We start from the raw sequence: 23,689 nt of genomic DNA on the forward strand, positions 1-23,689 counted from the left end.
CAGTAGGGGGCCCCATGAGATGCCCCCGGTACCTTTTTCATAGATTTTGAGTTTTGGCAAGGACACAGGGGCCCCATGATCCCCTATTGCGGGGGGCCCCATGAGTTTTCAGTCCGCCCCTGTGCACATCCAAAGCTTTTTTGAACATACCGGTACTTCTCTTCTGGGTCATGGGAGTGCTTTTGTTTTCCTGTGACCCTGAGTCTGCTGATAGCAGGCCATTGCCCGATATCAACTGATATGGCAGAGCTACTCGAGGCTAAGGAAGGATCCCAACAATATTGTTATGATCCACTTGGCTGCCTGATTGACAACTGGCTTTGCCTCTCAGCGCATGGCAGAGAATTGGAGTCAGCTGGACAGTGAGCAGTGACTGACAGTACTCCAAGTTGTACTGAGCAATGAGAGGTCATGTCTTACCAGCCAATAAACGACAGATGCAACACAGAGGTGAGCATGGATGTTTATTGTTTTTTATATACCCATACATTTCTCTTCCTGACCTCCTCAGTAGACACCTTATTGAACCTCACAGCTATTGCTACCTTGAAGCTAGCAGCATTTTACAGGTCTGTTTTTGGACACGTGTATTGTAATAAAGGGTTAGCCTTATTACTTAAAAGTTCCTATATTTCACCTTTCAGATATGCTGGTATGTTACAATAATTCAGTCAACTCAAGAGTATAATAAAAAAAAGGAATTTACTTAGTTTGGTTTAAAGATGTATTACAGATGATAAAAAAATAGATAAATACAGCATATTCAATCCAGGTGAAGTTTGCAACTTCTTCCTTTGAAGTTTTGGGAGGCAATAATCCTTGATTCATACTTTAATATGAATCTAACCCCACTGACTCTTTTCCATACAAGCATATACCAGTATACAGCAGTTCAAAAATCTAGTCAAAACTGGTTTTAGCCACACCGCAAAATGAAGAGGTCAAAGGTTCCCAACTTCCCACAGGATAATGAGACCATATGTCTCAGTATACATGAGGCCATATGTTCCAGTACACATTAGACATACTATATATATATATATATACACAGATATACATATATATATATATATATATATATATATATATACAGTGGGGCAAAAAAGTATTTAGTCAGCCACCAATTGTGCAAGTTCTCCCACTTAAAAAGATGAGAGAGGCCTGTAATTGGCATCATCTGCATGGAGCAATGGGCCAACATACCAGCAACAGTGTGTGCCAACCTTGTGAAAACTTACAGGAAACGTTTGACCTCTGTCATTGCCAACAAAGGATATATAACAAAGTATTGAGATGAACTTTTGATATTGACCAAATACTTATTTTCCACCATAATTTGCAAATAAATTCTTTCCAAATCAGCCAATGTGATTGTCTGGATTTGTTTTCTCATTTTGTCTCTCATAGTTGAGGTCTACCTATGATGCCAATTACAGGCCTCTCTCATCTTTTTAAGTGGGAGAACTTGCACAATTGGTGGCTGACTAAATACTTTTTTGCCCCACTATATATATATATATATATATATATATATATATATATATATATGTATATATATAAAATATATAGAAATAATTACATATACACTAACATAATTGATAACACAAAACTGCTAGTAAGTTTCCTGTAAATCAAAAACTATTCAAAACCCACACTACATGCATGTATGGACCAGGGGCAGACTGACAACTCATGGGGCCCCCCGGCAATAGGGGATCATGGGGCCCCTGTGTCCTTGCCCAAACTCAAAAAAGCCTATGAAAAAGGTACCAGGGGCATGTCATGGGGCCCCCTACTGACCCCGGGCCCTCGGGCAGCGCCTGAGTTTCCAAATGGTCAGTCCGCCCCTGGTATGGACACATGTATGCATGCACAAATCTGTGGAAACACACATACAGTTGAGAACTAGAGCATTTTTCTTCAAGGGCCAGTGTTTGGTAAAGAAGAACTAAAAGCAAAACTTTCTTTTTTTTTATTTTGGATAGAGTAAGGAAGGGTTATAACCCCTGTCACATTTTGATGTGCTGTTTGTGTTCTATTATAGAGATTTCCCTTCACTTCCTGTGAGCTAAAACATGAAGTGAGAGGAAATCCCTCCTAACTTCCTTGTTGTCAGCAGAACTAGAGTCCCCGTTGGAAGATTTCCCTGTTATTCTGGTGACAATCCAAAATTTGGGATATTCTTTCACTCTCAGTGATGTTGGGAAAAATGTCAAAAAGAGACTACTGATCTCCCTAATGTGAGAACATACAGCAAAAAAAAAAAAACTGACAGGTATTTTGATCCCTCTCCATTCAACCCAAAACTAAAAATTTTTATTTTAAAAATGACTTTAACTATACTTTAAAGTTGAACTTTAGTCAGAAGATTGAAGTGCTACTAAACCCCAGACCCTGCATCCACTATATCTGGTCTCCCACAGTACATAGAACATAGAAATGCAATTATTTCAGTAAACACAAACTGCTAAATACCTTTTCTCATCAGCAGTTAGAGCAGTCATGTGACTTCTATCAATGTTCAGCAGAGCACTGGTTAAAGCTTGTAGGGGGAGTTTTCATTCTCCCCTGATTGTGCTATGAAGCTGCAGGACCCCTGACCCTCCGTCTAGACAGTGCCATGTGCTGATCCACATGCACTTTCCCAAGAAAAAAAAAACCTCCGTAGCAATACACACCAATCATGTGCAGCTTGCCCCCAAGGCTCTGTTCTATGAGAAGATGGATTGGGGACAGTAGAGGAAGGGTAGGATCAGAGAAGACAGGATCATGCAGCCTTTTTACACAATGCAGAGGATTAACTCCTTAGGTTCCACAGTGACTATAACAAGCATGCTTTAATGCATATACAGACTGATTTTACTTTTGTGGGTTTAGTAACACTTTAAGTTCTACTAGATGACTTCAGGCTGGCCCCTTTTGCAGGTATAGGTATGTAAAACAGTAAAGATAAGTGCCTATACTGTTTAAAATCCAGTAATACGCTGTCTCACCCTGCTCTGCACATGCTCAGTTGCTCTCTATTCTTGGCACTGTGCTGAAAATCAGAGCCACTAGATGCTTAACTGCAATCAGCCTAAAGATTTACTGCTGCTCAGGGGTTCTGGGCTTCAGCAAAATGGCCACCTCCAACAAGAAGAAATAGAAACAATGCTGGAGGCAATTTACAGCATACATTCATTTTGGTGGCAGAATTATGAATGTGGAATGCATGTTCCTTGCTAAAGAACATTATTATGTATCAAGTTGTTATGGGTAAAGTTCTGCTTTGTTTTCCCAGAAGGACTCTAACTAGATTACTGGTCAAAACCTGGAGGCTTCCAGGGACGGTGTAGCGGCAAGATGAGGATGCCATGAAAATCGGTATCCCCTGAAACAACTGCGCATGCGCCGGTTTAAAGCGAAGCTCCACCCAAAAGCCTTTGTCCCCCGCTCTCTATGAGCACCTTTGGTAATTGGAAACGGAAGGTGTCCTCCCCTCCTCAATCCCCGTAGTCTTCTGGGACACGTGACAGGTCCCAGAAGACTACGGGGCCATTCACAAAGCGCAGCTCTTCTCACGCATGCACAGTGGGCACCCGGCTGTGAAGCCGCAAGCTGTCACAGCCGGGTGCCCACACTAAAGATGCCGGCGCCTGGGAGAGAAGACGGCTGGTGAAACCAGCGGTGGTGAGGACACTGCTGGACCGAGGGACAGGTGAGTGGCTGTATTTTAAGTCAGCAGATACAGTTTTTGTAGCTGCTGACTTTTATTTTTTTTTTCCAGGTGGAACTCCACTTTACAGCACGGCACTCAGGACCCAGAGAGGTTTCTGCAAATAGACCAGAATGGTCTCAGATGTCTGTAATACAAGGAGAAAATGTGACTTCTTCTGCAGGTCGATCCAAAGTCATCAGGAAACAATGAGCCCCAGATTTGGGACAGGCATTCAGGTCAGGAGTTCTGATTTCACTTGCTGCATGCTTGTTCTTGGTCATGAAGTCCGAGGAACAAACATTTTCAGACGAGGGTGACAGTATGTTTTACTATTGACTGGAAGGGATAAAACATAATATGTACAACCAGGGGCGGACTGACCATTTGGAAACTCGGGCACTGCCCGAGGGCCCGGGGTCAGTAGGGGGCCCCATGAGATGCCCCTGGTAACTTTTTCATAGGCTTTTGTGAGTTTGGGCAAGGACACAGGGGCCCCATGATCCCCTATTGCCCGGGGGCCCCATGAGTTGTCAGTCCGCCCCGTGTACAACACACGTTGTATGGGGGTGATATTTGTGCCAGTCCTATCACTTCATAGGAACTCCACCTCTCAGCTTGCTCTGTGTAATATCTCCTTTCCCCAATAGAGGGCAGCAGACATCTGTGAGAAACTCCATTTCCTGCACAGAGGTGTACGTCACATCCGGCTGCCACCTGTAAGATGGCGTCTCTCAGTAGGCGGCTTGTGTGGGATGTGTCTCGCTTCCTCAGGTATACAGACTACGTGAGGTGTTATATAGCCTGGTGGTGTCATGTTTATCTGGACCGGAGGGGGGCTGCCGCTACTTTTCACTGTTTTAGGTGATCCTGGCCGGGCAGCGCGTTTTCTGTCTTGTTGTTTCAGGAAGTAGCAGTGTTGGGGGTTTCCTGGGAGCTGTGTGTGATGACAGGGGACGGCTCGCCGTGTGTGATGACAGGGGACGGCTCGCCGTGTGTGATGACAGGGGACGGCTCGCCGTGTGTGATGACAGGGGACAGATCTTGCCACTACACCGGCTCGCCGTGTCTGCTACAGGCTGTATTCATCACAGTAAGGTCCTCTGACACCTAGTCAGCCGTTGTGTGGAGGAGGCTGACCTGTCAGACAGGCTGAGGTCATGACTAGGAGACACAGTGATGTCAGAGGAGAAGGTCCAGTCATATGATTGTCCTGTGGGGGAGGGCAGAGTGAGCAGTATATACTGCCAGGCAAAGGTAAGGGCCCCATACATGTTCCCATCTGACTGTATGATCAACCTTAGATCTGCCATACTATGTATTACCAGGACCCGTCCTAACTATCCAATCAGGCAGGCCCTTGCACTACATACTTGTTGGTAGATCCAAAGGAGATTGTACAATCTGGTTGTAACGTGTTATTCCTTCCAGCTTTAGATCTGCCAACAGTGATGTAGTGCAAGGGCCTGATTGGATGGGTTGGGTAGGTCCTCATTTTACATAGTGTTGGTAATTCTATTGTATAAAGATTGTACAGTCAGGTTGTAATGTGTATGGCGGCCCATAAAGCACTATTAAAGTGGGAGGAAAGTCCCACTTGTACCTTCAGGTAGGCTTGTAATAAAGATGACCTGTCAGTACAAGGACTATCTCCTAGACATGCGCCCTGTAGGAGGTAATCAGTGTCCCTGTAGCCAATGACATCACCGGTACATGCGCTCTGAAAGACAGACAATACCTGTGCCATGCTTTCTGAGCTCTGTGTCGCGTCTGAGACACGTGTGTGAGAGTGATGTCATCACAGCTCAGCCAATCAAGCAGGCAGAGCCTACAAACCAGGAATACCATGTGAAGGTGTAAGCCCTGTCAGGGGTGACAGCATGCCTCTGGAGGGCTTCGTTCTGAGGTAAGTCTTGCAGTGTATACTGGCACATTGTGACCTTACCCTGCAGGGAGATTTTTTTTTACTTTTTTTTTTTTTCCTTGGGACAAGTTACTACCACTTAAGAGCCAAAAGCAAACATTTATTATATTGCAGCTTACCGGTTCTTAGCCACAATGGTTGTGGTTTCTTCTTTTTGGGTTTCTTTCCATTTTCACTTGGTGATCTGACCAGTAAGTCTGTTGTTGTTTCCTTTTTTAACCACTCCCCGACCGCCCTATAGCAGGAGTACTGCTACAGGGCGGCAGGGATGTGCAAACTCGTGTGTGTGTGTGTGTGTGTGTGTGTGTGTATATGTATGTATGTATATATATGTATGTGTGTATATATGTATACATACACAAGCCCCCTACCCGCGACGCTATTGGCTCCTCGGCATCTCAATTACCGGGTCCTGGCCGCCGATTCTCAGCTGGGACTTGTTGATCATCAGCAGAGCTGACAGGGGAGAGGTCTGTATGTAAACAACACAGATCCCTCCCCTGTGAGCAGGAACAAGCTGCTTTGTATTGCTTTGCACAGCAGAGCAATACAAAGCAGCTTGTTTATACAGTAAAACACACCCCACACTAACCGTTTGGTCGCCCCAGATGTTAACCCCTTCCTGCCCAGTGTCATTAGTGCAGTGTAAGTGCTTTTTATTAGCACTGATCGCTGTATTAGTGTCACTGGGGATGTCAGTGGCAGTTAGTCAGTTCCCTCCCAGTGTCAGAATGCCTGCTGCAGAAAGTTCCTGATCACCGCCATTACTAGTAAAAATAAATATTCCAGTATATATACTGCCATTTGTAGACGCTATAACTTTCACATAAACCAAATAATTTAAATGTACTGGGATTTTTTTTTAGCAGCGATTAAGTAGCAGAATACATTTTGGTTTAAATTTATGAAGACATTTTAAATTTTTATTTAATGGATATATTTTATAGCAAAAAGTCAAAAATATAGGTTTTTTTTTTTCAAAATTGCTGGTCTTATTATTGTTTATAGCGCAAAAAATAAAAACCACACAGGCGATCAAATACTGCCAAAAGAAATATCTATTTTTGGGGGAAAAAAGGACATAAATTTTATTCATGTACCATTTTGCATGACCGCACAATTGTCAGTTAAAATAACGCAGTGCCGTACCACAAGAAATGGCCTGGCCAGGAAGGGGGGGAGGGGGGTAAATTCTCTGTAGTGCAAGTGGTTAACCAGTTCCCGCTTGGCCAATAGCACAAAGGCGGCCGGGCAAGCAGCTCGTCCCTCCAGGTGGACGCCATATGGCATCCTTTCAGGCATGCGCACTGTGTCTGCCCGCAGAGCTGCTCAGCGGCGTGACCTGTCACCGACCATGACCAATCACAGCAGGTCACATGACAGTTGTATACAATGGATGGCTTCCTTTCATGCCATCCATTGTATACAAGTGTGGCTAGCTGTGAATGGTCACAGTGATCACATGCACAAGCCAATCACAGCTGTGTCATATGAGCCCAGCTGTATCATGTGATTAGCTGTGGCCAAATCACAGTTAATCACAAAAAAAAAAACCTGAATGAATCGATTTCATTCAGGTAAATGCTTGCTTATAGCAAAGTAATTCTTTGCTATAAGCAAATTTGTGTAAAAGAAAATACACTGATCACTTCCCCAAAGTAGTACAATGTTACTATGGTAACATTATACTACTTTGGTCGTAGTGAAATATGAAAAAAAATCTTAAAATAGAGAAAAATTTTTAGTAAAAAAAATATAATTTTTTTTTTTTCGTACTGTCACCAGTCAGTGTCCCTGATTCCCGCCATGCCAGTTATATGATGACGCTGTACTGTATGTATGTAAGGTGACAGTATGTATATAAAAAAAAAAAAAAGTTCTTTTTTTTTTTTTTTTTTTTTTTATTTCCAAAAAATTATGACAAAAAAAATTACAACTTCTAAAAACTCGCCGTGCCTCTTATGAAGTACGTCAGACTGTCTACTCTGCAAAAAGGGGTCATTTGAGGATATTTGTACTGTTCTGAAATTCTTGGACCTCAAGAAATTAGATTGGCTGTCAGTACTTCAGGATTGATCAATATTCAGATCTATCCCATAGTTTGTGAACTCTATAACTTTCCTACAAACTAAAAAATACATCCTAATTTGGGTTATTTTCACCAAAGACATGTAGCAGAATACATCTTGGCCTAAATTTATGAAGAACAATTATTTATTTGCAAACTTTTATAACAGAAACAAAGAAAAACGTTTTTTTTTTTTGTTTTCAAAATTTTTGGTATTTTTTTTGTTAATTTAGCAAAAAATAAAAACCCCAGCGGTGATTAAATACCACCAAAAGAAAGCTCTAGTTGTGTGAAGAAAATGATAAAATTTTAGTTTGGGTACAATGTTGTATGACCGCGCAATTGTCATTCAAAGTGTGAGAGGGCTGAAAGCTGAAAATTGGCCTGGGCAGGAAGGGGGTAAAAGATGCAGATGTAGCAGTTAGAGGGCTGAGACAAACAATTTACCACTGACGGGTGCTTACAATGGTCAGCTTTTATTTATGTAAAACCTTTATCCCAAAAAGGAAAAACAATTGTCTGCTGTAACTGCTTATGAAATATTAGCTGGAGTTTGGCTTCAGCTTTTAGTTTATTTAAATCTGCTAGTACATTTAACACTCCCTTTACCCCCCCCCCCCCCTCCCCCCTGACTGACAATGCTGCTGTCCAGTATTTTTTTCTACTGGTCATGTGCTTTCAGAAAATATATGGTTTTGGGGTGAATATTTTACAAACTTTAAAAAGCTCCAGAATTTTAGAGAAATTTTTGCATATTTGATTTTCACCATTTTGCAAAAAGGCGCAATTTAAAATGGACAAATATTTGGTAATTATTAACTCGGTACCGGTTAAGCTTTTATATTTAGTAGGAATTTAGCAGGAATTTTATCAATTTTGCTGTGTTTGTATCTGCTAATAATGTTTTCAGTGTATTTTTAGCAAAAATAGCGTTTTGATAAACATTTGCGCAAATATCGTGGGGCCTTAAAAATCAGTAGCACATTTTTTTTTTGTATTCTACTGATCATGTGCATTCAGAAAAAATATCGGGGTGTCGTTTATGTCTTTTAGAAATTCTGAAAGCTGTAAGTGAAAAATTGAAAACCTTCAGGTTTTTTACAGAGGTTTGGTTATTTACATTTTGTGTACATTTTTGTTTTTTACCATTTTGCAAAAAGGCGCAATTTAAAATTGACATTTTGTCATTTATTAACTCGGTACAGGTTAAACTTATTTTTTTGCAGGGATGTTTTTTAAATGTGCTGTTTTTTTATCTGCTAAATGATGATTTTAGTGTATTTTTACTGAAAATATTGCTTTCATTAACATTTGCACAAATAACGCAGTGTGTGAAAAATCAGTGATACCTTCTTTTTATTCTACTGGTCATGTGCTTCCAGAAAATATATATGGTTTGGGGGTTGGGGGGTCTTTTACAAACTCTGAAAGCTGTAAGGTAAAGATAAAAAAAAAAAAAGCAATGGAGAAATTGCAAAAATATTCCGGCCTGCTGAGTTTAAAAGTGGAGTGCAGGGCCTGGCAGTGAAATGGTTAACGCGGAACTCAAACCGAAACCTTTATTTTAGCGAATGCAGAAGGGTTAGAGCTTCTCTTTAGTTTTTCTTATTGGGGGTCTGGACATGAGTGTGGGATAAAGGCAATAATGTCTTGATGTAGGGATAAAGACAATGGGGTGGGACCTCTCTCAGGTTTTGCTTCAGTCTCTGCCCTCCCTGGGAAGATTTCTCTTCACGTCTTGGGTGGCAGCTGGGCCTGAAAGGTAGAGTGTCCCACCCATGGGGACATAGCCATCAGTAGAAACCTGACAGGTTATTACACCTCCCAATTATCTAAAAGTTTTTTTTAAAAAAATAGCAACGCATTCCTTTCAATTGTATGTATTTCTTAAATATTACATGTTTTAAAGAAAAAAAATTGTAATTGATTTTAAGAATATTTGGTTTTCTTTTCCAGGCAGACCTTTCCAATTGTCCATAATAGATCCTTCTTGAGCCTTTTCAAAGGTTCATGGCGTCGGGTACTTTCTGTTGGAGTTGGGGCAAGTCTCTGTGCTGTTCCTGTGGGGCAGGTAATATAAGAGAACCCATAGCTGTAGTAGTCTTGTGCTATGTTAAAGTGGCTCTTAAGGCTCAAGGTTTTCACCTTCATGCATTCTATGCATGAAGGTATAAACCTTCTGTGTGTAGCAGCCCCCAACACTTATCTGAGCCCCATCCTGATCCAGTGATGTGCACAAGAGCCTCGGTTGTATGGGGACTCTCACTCCCGATTGCCTAAGACAGCAGTAGGAGCCACCGGCTTACACTGCTGTCAGTCACAGCCAGTGAGCCAATTAGGATTGGGGGGGGGGGGCCAAGACACAGCTCTGTGTGTGAATGGACACACAGAGCCACAGCTCGGGAGAGTGCCTGCTCGGGTGCCCCCACAGCAAGCTGCTTTGTGAGCCTATGGTGTCCAAGCTCTTCACTTTAGCCATGCTAAATGCCAAGACTTTTCACAGGCTGCTTATACCTCAAGAAAACCTGTACTATGAAAAATACAGGAGTGGCAAGTGCCAACCTTCTTCTTAAAATATTAGTTGTTGCTCAAGGTAAGCCTGTCAAGTGAGAAATATGGGAGCCGCCATTGCTGACCTTCTTGAAAGAGTGCTAGTTGCCTTCCTGTTATATAAATCGTTAGTTTCCATACTTTCAGTTGCTGGCACAGAACAAGTGTGCAGATGTCAGTCTTTGTCTGCTTACTTGTTCCAGGTGAATCAAAGTATTAAAGGAGAAAGGTGAACATGGCATCCGGGTACCGAGCATTTCAGGAGAGGCCAGCAATGGCAGCCTCCTTCTTTCTGTCATGACAGATCTGTTAAGCCAGGTTAACGCGTAATCTGTGTGCATGTTCCAGTTGGTAACTGAGAAAGTGCTGAAGATTTTGAGTGAGCAAAACGGCTAGAGAACTAGTGTTTCAAAGGAAGAGTTTAACAATGGCAGCCTCTATATAGTACAAGTTTCCCTTAACAGTGTGTCTGCACAGACGAAGATTTCAGTTACTGTGTTTGTACAGGTGTTAAGCAAAAAAAATGCAAACACTACATGATTTGCAGGTGTTTCACATTGAAAGCTGAAGTGATGTAACATATTTTGCCTCCGCTGTGTAATGAGACATCTAGCTAACACGTGAAAAATCTCACTTTCATCATTCACTGCGTGCACTGCTACTAATACGGAGTCATGTCAGAGTTTACTGAGCTTCAAAAAGGGCAAATTGTTGATGCCCGCTTAACTGCTGCCTCTGTGACTGAAGTTGCCAGGTTTTTTTTTTAATGTCGCAAGGTACAATATCAAAGGTTATGATGACATATACAGTTTCTGGGAAAACGTCTGATGAGCATAAGCACGGTCGACATGGTCAACTGACCAAAAGAGTCAAAAGGACATTGCACAGGATAATTGCAGTTCAATGTTTGCAAATGTAAAATAATCCACCTGGGGAAAGATTATCCCTTGAGTGAGTACAACATTGGGGGCACGGTGCTGGGCAGCACTTTAGAGGAGAAGCACTTGGGGGTACTTATTTCAGATGATTGTAAAATGAGTAAACAGTGTGGCCAGGCAGTGGGGAAAGCAAATAGAATTCTAGGATGCATCACTAGAGGGGTCACCAGCAGGAGGAAGGAGGTCCTGATTCCCCTTTATAGATCTTTAGTTACACCTCATTCAGAATACTGTGTCCATTTCTGGAGACCTCACTTACAAAAAGATATTGATCAGATAGAATGAGCCCAGAGATGGGTAAAAACGATGGTGGAAGATATGGGGGATAAAACAAATCAAGAGTGACTTCAGGAACTTAACATGTACAGTCTGGAAGAAAGAAGGGAAAAGGGAGACATGATTGAAACCTTTAACCACATCCCCGCCGCCCTATAGCAGATATACTGCTACAGGGCGGCAGGGGTGCGCAAAATGCCATGTGCATATACGTGATTTTGCATTTCCGGGTAGGGGGCACGCATGCAGATCAGTGTGATTACAGTAAAGCCCACACACGCTGCCACCCAGTAAAACAATCCCAGCACACAGTTAACTCTTTGATCACCCCTCATGTTAACCCCTTCCTGCCCAGTGCCATTAGTACAGTGTCAGTGCTTTTTGTGAGCACTGATCACTGTATTGGTGTCACTGGGGATGTCCGTGATACCAAGTCAGAAATTCTGAAGGACCCTCTGCACACTGGTATATACCCTTTCAAGCAGACTTTGCAATAAATAGGGATATTTAGTTCACACATATTGCAATACATGCTTAAGCTGGCCAACTGCGTCAAAGTAATCCCTCTATGGCCAGTCCTACTCTGCTCTGCCTACGCAAATGCTAATGTGGACACAATGCCAACATAGGGGAAAAGACACAATGGGGGAGAACTACAAGGTTCAGGTCTGGCTACTGACCCAACAATACAACAAACGAAATACCTGTGCTCAAATCCCAACAGCTAGTGCATGCATTTATCCATCAGGTGCTAAAGGGGTGTAACCACATATTAACACTAGAAATTCTGAGGGATCTCTTGTTTGATACCAAGTCAGTCCCCCCCCCCCCAGTGTCAGAATGCCCACCGCAGTCCCGCTATAAGTCGCTGATTGCCGCCATTACTAGTAAACAAAAAAAAAAAATTCCAGTATATATACCACCATTTGTAAATGCTATAACTTTCATTTAAACCAATTCATTTACTTGTATTGGGATCTTTTTTAGCAAAGACATGTAGCAGAATACATTTTGGTGTAAAGGTATGACGCAAATTGATTTTTTTTTTTTTTTTTTTTTTTTTACTGTTTAATAGCAAAAAGTCAAAAATATTGTTTTTTTTTCCTCAAAATTATTGGTCTTTTTTTTTTTTTATAGTGCAAAAAATAAAAACCGCACAGGCGATCAAATACCACCGAAAGAAAGCAGCTCAGTTCGTGAGAAAAAATGCTCAGGAGGGCAAGTGGTTAAATACATCAAGGGAGTGAATAAGGTTTGGGGGGCAGGATTTTCAACACAAAACCAAAATCAAGAACACGGGGACATGACCTTCAATTAACTGGAGGAAAGTTAAAGACTAATCTCACAAAGTACTATTTTACTGAAAGAGTAGTTGATGCTTGGAATAGACTTCCAGCAGAGGTAGTGAGCCAGTCAACAGCAATAGCTTCAAACACGCGTGGTACATGTATAGATCTATACTCAGACAAAAAAAGTTAAGAGAAAAACTCCACTGTCCCTCTCTGTGGTCTCTTTAAGATCCGATATCTGGAGTTGTCACTTTCCATAAAGCTCTGAGAGAGGATGGTGGGCGTGACTTGATAAAGGAGGCTCCACCTCCAAAATGCATTGTCATAGTAACCTCACGTGTGTTCCTGTCTGGCCCATCAGTTACCTAACTGCGATCTGTCTTTCGTACAGTGCGGCACCGGCTGTACCTGGTGCATGCGCACTGGGAGGGATTGCCGGTGTCCTGTCATGGCGGATTAATTGGAGACCTGGACAGTCATCTTATCCACCATATGCTGCCATTCCCGTTTGGATGTTACAGAGACCACACAGAAAGTGTACTATGGGCACATTACAGGCTATCCTATTGGCAAATGTGAGTGCAGTTGTTTAAGAATTTTATCGCCGTTTTAATAAACGATATCGCACTAGGGCGGTTGTGCGCTCTTTTGTATTGTTCCAGGCTCGCATCCACCCCCCTGTGGAAGTTTTAGGGAGCTGCAGCGCCCAAAGACTGTGAAATTGACTGCTTTATTCCCAGTCACCCTTGTGGTTTCTATGACCAGTGCACCAGCTATTCTATTTGTATATAAATGATATAAAGGACGAAAGAGAGGCTTCCCACCTGTTGGCTAGGTGTCTCATCACACAGCTGAAGCAAAAGAATGTTACGTCTCTTCCACTTTCAGTGTGAAACATGTCTCATTTTCACATCTGCGACCCTCAATACCACCTTTTCTCCCACACCATCAATCATGTAGTGTTTCCATTTTTCTTGTCCAACCCCTGTATGTATATACCAGTTTCAAATACAAATACTTGTTTGTACCATACTAAAGGTGTCTGAATGAAAATGTGTGTCGGACATCCGCCCTAGCCATACTGGAGTGTCTCACTCTTTGAAAAAATGTTTCATTTATTTCACAGTGTAGAGTTCAGTAGGAAAGTTATCCGGAGGATGGCAGAATCAGGAAATAGATGTTCTCAAGAAATTTAAAAAACAGAGGCTAATTTTTCCCCACTGTCTCCTGGTTCCCATTGTTGAGTGGTTCCTTCTTGATTCCTGTACTGATGTTGAGGTTGGCAGGAGAAACCATTCTATGCAGCTGGAAACCAGGAGATCATCACCCTCAGAAGTGTTGGTTGTAGTAGAAGAGTAGAAGATTCAGCTGCTAACATCTCATCAGTGGAATGGCATTCCTTAGGGTGGATAGCTGTAGAGATGAGTACCTTCCCCTTTTTTTTTTTTTTTTTTTTTTTTTTTGTCGGGACAATCTGATTTTCATGACGGGCTTGGTAAGTTTTCAGCTTGGTAAGATTTCCAGTTGTATGCAACGGTTTGCTGATCTCTGCTTAGGCATCATAAAGAAGTTCTCGCTAATGAGGACATTCTCCCTGCAGCTAGTTAGAACTGCAACACAATGCTCTGAAGGGTAATTTATTCTGGCCATTGTCTCTTACAGGGCTATGTTGTATGTAGTTGTAGCTAGGTCACTGTATTTCACTTTAGGTTGGAGCTGTGGTCAGCCGCACATTATAGGAACACTTGTGCACTTGGTACAGAATAACTTTATTCTTCCTCTTTCTATATATTTCTGTCCGGCCACTCAGATGGCGTGATTACTTGTGTCAAAGAATAACCCACAATACAGAAGAAGAATAATAAAGAAACCACAGAGGAAGTGCAAGAGAATACATGATGTAACTCCAGGCTAATGTATAAACCCCCTTTAAATAACTGTATAAACATAAAGAAATTACTAAATCATATGAAGGGATCCTGTGATAATTGAAAACAAGTCAACTAAAGTAGCCTCTGCATTTCTAAGTCATCCTGATCTTGGCTTATTACCCTAATGGGCCCGTAACCTGTAACATGTACATTGCATAGCAAGTGAAGGCAGGGGCCTGGATGCATTGTGAAATGAGGATGAAAACCCTGGAGGCTGCAACAGATGGGAAATGGCAGTTCCATATTTCTGTCCCTCTAGGTCTCCTGTGCTTTTTATTTATTTTTTACCTCCCAAAATCCCTGACCAGGAACTGAATTTTCATATCGGGCTTACTTTGGTGCAAGCATTTAGAGGTAGGTGGAATGGGGTGCTCATGATGTTTCTGGAGTTAGGGCTGTGTCAGGTAATGAAAGATTTTTACTGGTATACACCATTCTACCTGCTCAAAAAATTGGTTAGCCTTTTTTATTTTAATCTTGCAGGTCTCTCTCATCAACATATTCATCAGCAATTGTATTTTGTACATTTTTGTATTCTCTAGCAGAGGTCGGAGCCAGCTCTATCAAATGAATCCCTCATAAAAAGGGCCGCATCTCTGGTAACAGACAGTACCCAGACGTTCCTGTCTCAGACTACATACGCGCTTATTGAATCTCTTACAGAATATACCAAGGTAAGCAAAGTCCTCTCAGTGTGCGTGGTTGGATGTTATATGGCGTACATTCACATAACTAAAACCTTAAAAAGGGGATAAACATAAAATGAATGTTCATATGGTAATACATTAATGCTCATATGGTAAAAACAAATACTGTATCTGCTGACTTTTAATATTAGGGCATTTACCTGTCCAGGCATCCAGTGGTGTCCTCACCCGAGTCAGTTCTTCAATCGGCTATCAGGTGCTGGCGCCACCATCTTGACTAAGGGAAACTGGCAATTAAGCCTTTCTGCTTCTCAGCGGGTCCCCTACTGTGTATGCGCGAAACATGCTACACTTTGTGTTTTGAGTGGAGCTCTTCTTTAACATAATCTGTGAACAGGGTGATGTATAACAGCTGAAAGAAAGGTTGTTTGGAATATTGACTATGCTTTAAAGCCGAACACCGGGTTTACTTTCAATTTAAATAGTTTGTTTAGGCTGACTTTGGCTGAAAAAGACGCTTTCCCTAACTAAGGGTTTAGGGTTAGTATCGGCTACATACAGTATACAGTGCTGTGTTATGGCAAAGGTTTGTTGATTAGTGGTTTGATTACTGTGTCATTTTCTTACATGCAAGCGTGCTAGACAGACTTGAATTAGAGTACTGTAAGTTAAACCAGTACTAGGTTACAGGTGCAAAACCTTCACAGGGTGTAATCAATTTTCATGAAGTTGTGCAACACATGCATGAACTTTTAGTGTGCAAAAGGTTGCAACGGTTCCTCCTAAAAGTGTGAGAGCATTTGTTTGGTAGTCTGAAAATCATTCACTTTTGTCCACTGATAACTATGCATAGGTTTGTTGGCTAATTCAAGCTATGCATGATATAAATCCTAAAAAGTGGGTGTGCATGTCAGTTGCAAAAGTGATCTTTGAAGTGTTTGTTTTATGACTCCTACGTGTACTGGTAACAAATGATTTAAACCTTTTTTTTTTAACCTTTTTTAATACAGGCTGTGTATACACTTGCCTCACTTCATCAAAGATATACCTCTCTTATGAACAAATTGAACTCTAATGAAGAAAGTGCCATCTGGCAGGTGATCATTGGGGCACGTGTACAGGTAATCCTGATTATTCTTCATTTTGCCACATTGACACCACATGTAAAAATAGGATTGCAACATGCTATCCTGAAGACTAATAGGTCTCACAATTTTCATCTGTGTGTGTTGTAGCAGTACAGTTTTTACATACTGGTGAAAAGGGACTGTGATCTATGACTACTTCAAGACGACAACTGCTGTTATCGCTTGGCCGCTGCCTTATAGCAGATGTACTGCTACAGGGCGGCACGGCTGCGCAGAATCGCGTGCATGTGTGTTATTTGCATTTCCTGTTGGCATGGATGTGCTTCTTTGTATCTCTCTGAGTTTTACTAAGTGTGCTATGTGTGTGTTTATACTTTGGAGACATGCTGTTTTGTACCTCTTTGCTGTCCAGAGAGATACAACACCGCAAGTCCATGCTGACAGGAGAGAGACCTGTGTTGTTTACTCTCTGTTAGCTTTCACTGACGAGACCTGGTGAATGACATCCCTAGCCGCTAATGGCCATGAGGGTCAGGCAGCGCGTACGCCCCCTACCCGGGAGTGCAAATCGCGTATCTCTGCTATAGGGTGGCGAGCAAGTGGTTATCTAGCCCCTTCCTGACCAGGTTAAAACAAACTTTAACGCAAATTTGGCAACTTTGACGTGTTAGTATAACTGCACATATCATTGAGACTACTTGATGTATCCAGGTAGATTATACCTTGTTGTGCTCCTGGACACAAAGGGGTTTATTTACTAAAGCTGGAGAGTCCAAAATCAGACTCCCTTCTGCATAGAAACCAATCAGCTTCCAGGTTTCATTGCCAAAGCTTCATTGAACAAGCTGAGGTTAGAAGCTGATTGGTTTCTATGCAGAAGGGAGTCTGATTTTGGACTCTCCAGCTTTAGTAAATAAACCCCAAACTGTCCATGTTCATGGATGCACACCTATCCCTAACTGCAGATAATCACTCCTTCTATGATAACATGCAAATAGATGCAGACTGCAACAGAGAGCGTCCTCACGTAAGCTGGCTGTACCTGCCTCAAAATATCTGATCTGAGTGGTGTACGGTCCTAGTCGTCCTTGTGCATGAGTGCATAAGATTGTAAAGCAAAAAACCGACAAATTTGTTTTTGGTTTGTAAATGTGTATCTTGTTAAACATGTAACCATTTCTTCATGTGCTTATTTTGGTTAATCTGCTGGAGAGAGGGGGGGATAATGATATACTCAAATGTTTCTTTATTGTGGTCTTGTGTTCCTGTTACTGATAAGGTTTGCTAGTTTTTGTACATATTTCTTCATTGCGGTCTCAACTAAAAAATTAAAAACTACATTGAGAATCTGTTTACGGAAGGCAGTGTGGATAATTTACTAAAACCAGAGTAGACGGAATCTAGAGTGGCTGTATTTATACAATATTTTATAATTTAAATAGTTCCGCAGTTTCAGCTTGTTCAGTTAAATTTTGAAAATGAAAGCTAGAAATGTATTGTATACCATGCACAGCTGCTCCAGATTCTGTCAGATCTTGTTTCATTAAATGCCCCTCAGTGAGTCTTTATAGCAAAGCCTGCTGTGCTTACTAATATAAAATAAAACAGGGACACAAAGTAAGGGGACAATAGTTATTCCCACTAGTCCAAGTCAAGAGTCCACGGACCTGCAATAAATACGTAGGTGTGGTACTCGTAACCAAGGTCATACAAAAAGCCGTCTGTTCTGCTACCATGTTATTGAGCAAAGTGTATAGCTACAGGGCTAACATCATCTTAACCATTTGCCGCCCGGCCAATGGCCGTTTAGCGGCTGGCAAAATCCCTCAGCGTTCAGGGTGGACGCCATATGGCGTCCTCCCGGGCATGCGCAGTTTGCGCGCCTGAATAGCCGCGCAGCAGCCCGATCTGTCACCAGCCGTGTACCTCAGACACGGCCGATGACGGATCTGAGTACCGGCCCAGTTGCCAGTACCATGTGACCTGCTGTGACCAATCACAGCAGGTCACATGACAGTTGTATATAATGGATGGCTTCATTCATGCCATCCATTGTATACTAGTGTGCCTAGCTGTGAATGGTCACAGCAATCACATGCATAAGCTAGGCCAATCAAAGCCCAGCTGTGTCATGTGATTAGCCGTGGCCAAATCACAGCTAAGCAAAAAAAAAAAAAATACTGATCACTTCCCTAAAGTAGTATAATGCTACTATGGTAACATTGTACTACTTTGGTCATAGTGAAATATATGAAAAAAAAATGTAATAAAAAATTAATAATAAAAATAAATTAATATTTTTTTTCATACTGTCAGTGTCCCTGATCACCACCATGCTAGTTATATGATGACGCTGTATTGCACTGGTGACAGTATGTTAAAAAAAAATTGTGAAAATTTTTTTAATTTTCCAAAAAATACAACTTCAAAAAACTCGCCATGCCTCTTATGAAGTACGTCGGACTGTCTACTCTGCAAAAAGGGGTCATTTGGGGATATCTGTACTATTCTGACATTCTTGGACCTCAAGAAATTAGATTGGCTGTCAGTACTTCAGGATTGATCAATATTCAGATCTATACCATAGTTTGTGAACTCTATAACTTTCCTACAAACTAAAAATACATCCTAATTTGGGTTATTTTCCCCAAAGACATGTAGCAGAATACATCTTGGCCTAAATTTATGAAGAACAATTATTTATTTGCAAACTTTTATAACAGAAACAAAGAAAAACATGGGTTTTTTTTTTTTCAAAATGTTTGGTCTTTTTTTGTTAATTTAGCAAAAAATAAAAATCCCAGCGGTGATTAAATACCACCAAAAGAAAGCTCTAGTTGTGTGAAGAAAATGATAACATTTTAGTTTGGGTACAACGTTGTATGACCGCGCAATTGTCATTCAAAGTGTGAGAGCGCTGAAACCTGAAAAATGGCCTGGGCAGGAAAGGGGTAAAAGTGCCCGGTATTGAAATGGTTAATATTCCTGATGTGTTGACTAATGCAGACTCTCAATTGGGCTTGGTTTTTCCAACGTAGTATTTCTTACATGGGCATTCTACCATGTTGGCTTGGGGAGGATGACGCTTACTGGAGCAATGAACTGACGCAGTGGTAAGCTCCATACAGGGTGCCAGCCGGTCTAATGATAACAGGAGGTGCCAGGGGACGATCTGCAGATCACAACAGCTACACTCTGGTGGCTTGTATACCAACTGGAATCTGCAGGAGTGCATGGGGATCTGAGAGACTGTCTATGTGCAATTAAGAGCAGTTTGGTGGCTATGAACTGCACAGCCTCATCTGCCAATATACTCAGTCCTATACTGTCTGCTTTTGCCTATACAAGGTGTATTAACGTTCACAGCGGTTATGGTTGATGTTGGCCTAACCCAGAGATATCTGGTACCCATTAGAAAGTAATTTTCTCTAGCCAACTATGATGAATGGACCTTTGGGGGTCCTGACCTTGAACTTGGGCATATGTGTCCTGTTATTTAAAGCTATATAAAGCCATTTTGGTTTGGTCTTTACCCCCCTATGGGATTTTTAGGAGTAGATCCTTGGCTTTTAGACACTGAACCTTTGGGCGGTGTGACTAGTTGTGTATGAGCAGCTGCTATCTGGTGCTTCTGTGAAAACGGTGTAATGTTTTAATGGTGAAGGGTGGATGTAGGTATGTTTTTTTGGTAATGCCTGTTTTTGTAACAGTATTTTATACATTCCAGTGTAATTTGTCAAACTGCTCGGTCCTCCTTGTGGTAAACCGATCTATGTGTGACTTCTTAGTCCGAGTATCTGCTCTCCTGCCTCTTTAGCTAACCTATACCCTCATTGCTTTTGAATGTTCTTTTTTGTTTTTAGGTTAAGAAGTTACAGGACGAATATGTGAAGTATGAGGCTAACTGGATGCGAGCTGTAAGAATATCAGAGATGGCAGCAGAAGCAGCATACCTTGCTGGTAAGAGCTTTGTACAGAATTACACTGTTCTATTGCTTTGCTTGCTGGAGGACTTTCTGAATGACTGTGTTCTTTCTCCAACAATTCAGTGTCTGTGTCTGGCCCCCTAGTACTTACCTGAGCCCCATTGTGATCCAGCGGTGTGCACGAGAGCCTCGGCTTTCTTACGACTCTCCCTCCTCATTAGCTGAGACAGCAGTAGGAGCCATTGGCACCCGCTGCTGACAATCACATTCAGTGAGCTAATGAGGAGAGAGAGGGGTGGGGCAGAGCCATGACTCTGTCTGAATGGACGCCATGCAGAGCAACGGCTCTGGAGCGAGCCTGCTTGGGTGCCCGCATAGCAAGCTGCTTTGGGGGCACTTGGCAGGAGGGAGGGGCCAGGAGTACTGGCAGGGGACCCAAGAAGGTAAGTAAAACATGTTTTGTTCTTTATTTATTTTTTAGCATTGCCTTTTAATATCACTTTAAACGTCAATGTATCATGTTTTTTACATTGTTTTCTTTGACTGAAATGTGGATGTAATGTGCAACCTGCTTCAAAATTAAACTGTCCTTTTATTTATTAAAACTTCAAAAGGGCTTTAGTTCACATTGTACCTGATGATCCATTCCAAGGCTAGATACTGACCTGTAGAAGATAGCTGAGATGGTTCCCTGACATTGCGTGCCAAATTACAGCAACTTCCAGGGGACTCCTGAGAGCCATTTTTACAGTCTTGACATCTTTTTCCAGGGCCATAATTTACTTGATGCACTAGTCTAACTTTTTTTTTTATTATTTCATTAAAAAAGTGTGTGTGTGTGTGTGTGTGTGTGTGTGTGTACACTTTAAAGAAGAACTATGGACAAAATTTTTATTTTCCCATGCAGTGGGGCTGTACTGCCTGGGTTAACTGCTTGTTTTGTCCAGGGGTGCAAGGGAAAGCTATACTCACCCAATCCTCCAGAAAACATAACATATCTTGCATATCCAGTGGTGGACTGTTCCTGCCATCCTCGCGTCCACAGCGGTCTTGTGTCTCCATTCACAAGACCACTAGTGTTCGGGGGTGCAGGAGTGGCAGGGACCGTGCTTGCACTCGGAGGATCTGTGGATTAGGTAAGTATATCTCCACTGTAATCCCGTAGACAAAAATGAGCTCTTAACCCATAGAGCCCCACTGCATTGGAAAATTTAAATTTTTTCCAACAGTTTTTCATTCCTTGTCTGCTATTTCTGACTTCCTTGTCTGCTGTTTCTGACTTCCATGTCTGCTATTCCTGACTACTTCTCTGTTTCTGACTTCCTTCTCTGTTTCTGACTTTCTTCCGAAAAGACTAATTGTTAAACCAGAATGCAGCTTGTGTGAGCTCCTGATCTTTAGCTTTGTTACCTGTCAGTAACTTAGAATGCACTAAAGCCATTAGACCAGTATGAATGCCAGGCAACTAGCTAGTTCAGGAGAGGTTAGAGGTGGCAGTTTACATATTTCTGTTATGACAGTTTGTTTTGTTTGTTTTTTGTTTTTTTGGAGTTTCTATTGTTAAATGTACTTTTATTAAACAGGTGCTGATCAAGCTTCTGTGACAGTGCGGAATCACATTCAGCTGGTCCAGACACAAATACAAGAGACACGTGAGCTTGCTCTTAAGGCAGAAGCCTTGCTAGCTTCTGTCCAGTCAGAGGAAATCAAGAAAGCACTTACAGAAGACAAAAACAATCCTCCTGATGGGGGCAGTCCAATGAGCAGCTTGTCAGACGAAGAGGTCCCAGAGGCTTACTTGCGAGAAGACTGAATAGTTTTTTAATAAATATTTTCTTTTCATACACCTTTTCTCCTGGAGCAACCATCAGTGCAGTGCCTGACCTGTACTGCTGATCATAGTACAGAGCCAATATTGGAAGTCCTAGGTGAATGAAAGACAGTTAAAATATTTAAAAGAGACACTATATTATATATAAAACACTCCTGACCGTGAAATAGTTAACTAACCAGCACAATGAACATACAAAATATGCCTTTTTTTTCTGCACGTTTGTTTAGCAGAAAATATTGTCTTTTTTTTTTTTTTTTTCATTCTTGTAAGGACAGTGCCACAGTAGAATCTCCTGCTTCAAATCCCATGGTACAGTATTGTGTTAGTGGTTTTGACTCTCTTTTTCAGTCTACCAATCTGTCTCTGTTGGAACATGAACAAACATGCACTGAACTTTATCCAGATATCCTTTCAACAGTGGGAGCTTTCTATTTAATCATGTTGTGGAAAAGAACTTTGTGTGTGATGTCAGACCCAATGAAACGGCTTTAGAAAGAAAAGACAAATTGATAGACTTGGCAGCCAATCACTGATTTTTATTTTGACAGTTTTAATAAAATTAACCTTATACCAATTATGTTCATGTTTTGACTCTGGGTTCTTTTATCATTAAACAGTTGGCAATTTTGCTGTTATGAAAAAAAATTATTAAAGTGGAACTCAAAAATATTTTTTTTGTATCAAGAAGTGCATCAAAAATCCAAACTTTTTTTTTTTTTTTTATAATCGTTTCAGAGACCATGTTGAGGGTTAAAACTTCTCTCAGGGTTTATTGCTGTCCGTATTCCCAATGGTGAGATTTACCCTTTCCATTTGTCTTTGTATCCATTGTATTTCCCTTGCTTTCTGTTATTATTATTATAATACAGGAACAGTTTGTGCAGCGCTTTACAAAATGAAGACAGACATTACAGTCACAATACAATTTAGTACAAGAGGAATCAGGGGGCCCTGCTTGATATAACATATTATTTGAGCTGTATGAATTGGAAGATTCCCCTCCTATTCTATTCTTGTTCCAGTAATTTCTTCTTACTTTTTTGGTTTTCCCTCCACTTCCTGTTGTGTGATCAGGACTGAAAATGAAGTACAGTCATGGCCAAAAATATTGGCACCCCTGCATTTCTGTCAGACAATGCACCAGTTTGCCAAGACAATTATTGCAATTACAAATTTTTAGGCATTCTCATGTTTATTTCTTTTGTTTGTATTGGTATGACACAAAAAAATAGAGAAACAAAAAGCCAAATCTGACACATTCCACTCAAAACTAGACAATATTATTGGAATCTTCTCAAAATTTGTAAGAAATAATTGCATTACAAGTTTGTAATGCTCATGTAATTTGTAATAAAACTTGCCTGTGTTAGCTACCAGATCTTAATGTTCCTGTGTCCACTGTGAACAACATTGTCAAGAAGTTTACAGGTAATGGCACTGTAGCTAATCTCCCTGGACGTGGATGAAAGAGAAAAGCTTGATCAAAGATTGCAACAAAGGATTATTCGAATGGTGGATGAAGAA

General features: G+C 41.3%; 1 protein-coding gene across 2 annotated transcripts; it reads left to right on the forward strand.

Annotated features, from left to right (window-relative positions):
- Positions 1-4,386: 4,386 nt before the first annotated feature.
- DIABLO (diablo IAP-binding mitochondrial protein) lies at positions 4,387-22,742 on the forward strand. 2 transcript variants are annotated; one of them, XM_089662040.1, is made up of 6 exons: positions 4,387-4,468; positions 9,643-9,757; positions 15,213-15,344; positions 16,328-16,438; positions 20,269-20,365; positions 21,915-22,742. In XM_089662040.1, the coding sequence occupies exons 1-6, from the start codon at positions 4,419-4,421 to the stop codon at positions 22,142-22,144; spliced, it is 735 nt and encodes a 244-aa protein (XP_089518166.1). In that variant the 5' UTR covers positions 4,387-4,418; the 3' UTR covers positions 22,145-22,742. The 2 variants fall into 2 exon arrangements, with proteins under 2 accessions (XP_089518166.1, XP_089518167.1); XM_089662041.1 differs by having other exon boundaries at positions 15,216-15,344.
- Positions 22,743-23,689: the final 947 nt, after the last annotated feature.

This window comes from Staurois parvus, unplaced genomic scaffold (assembly GCF_062004578.1).
Source record: "Staurois parvus isolate SC_StPar_1 unplaced genomic scaffold, SC_StPar_1.0 ptg001418l, whole genome shotgun sequence".
Classification (NCBI taxonomy): Eukaryota; Metazoa; Chordata; class Amphibia; order Anura; family Ranidae; genus Staurois; species Staurois parvus.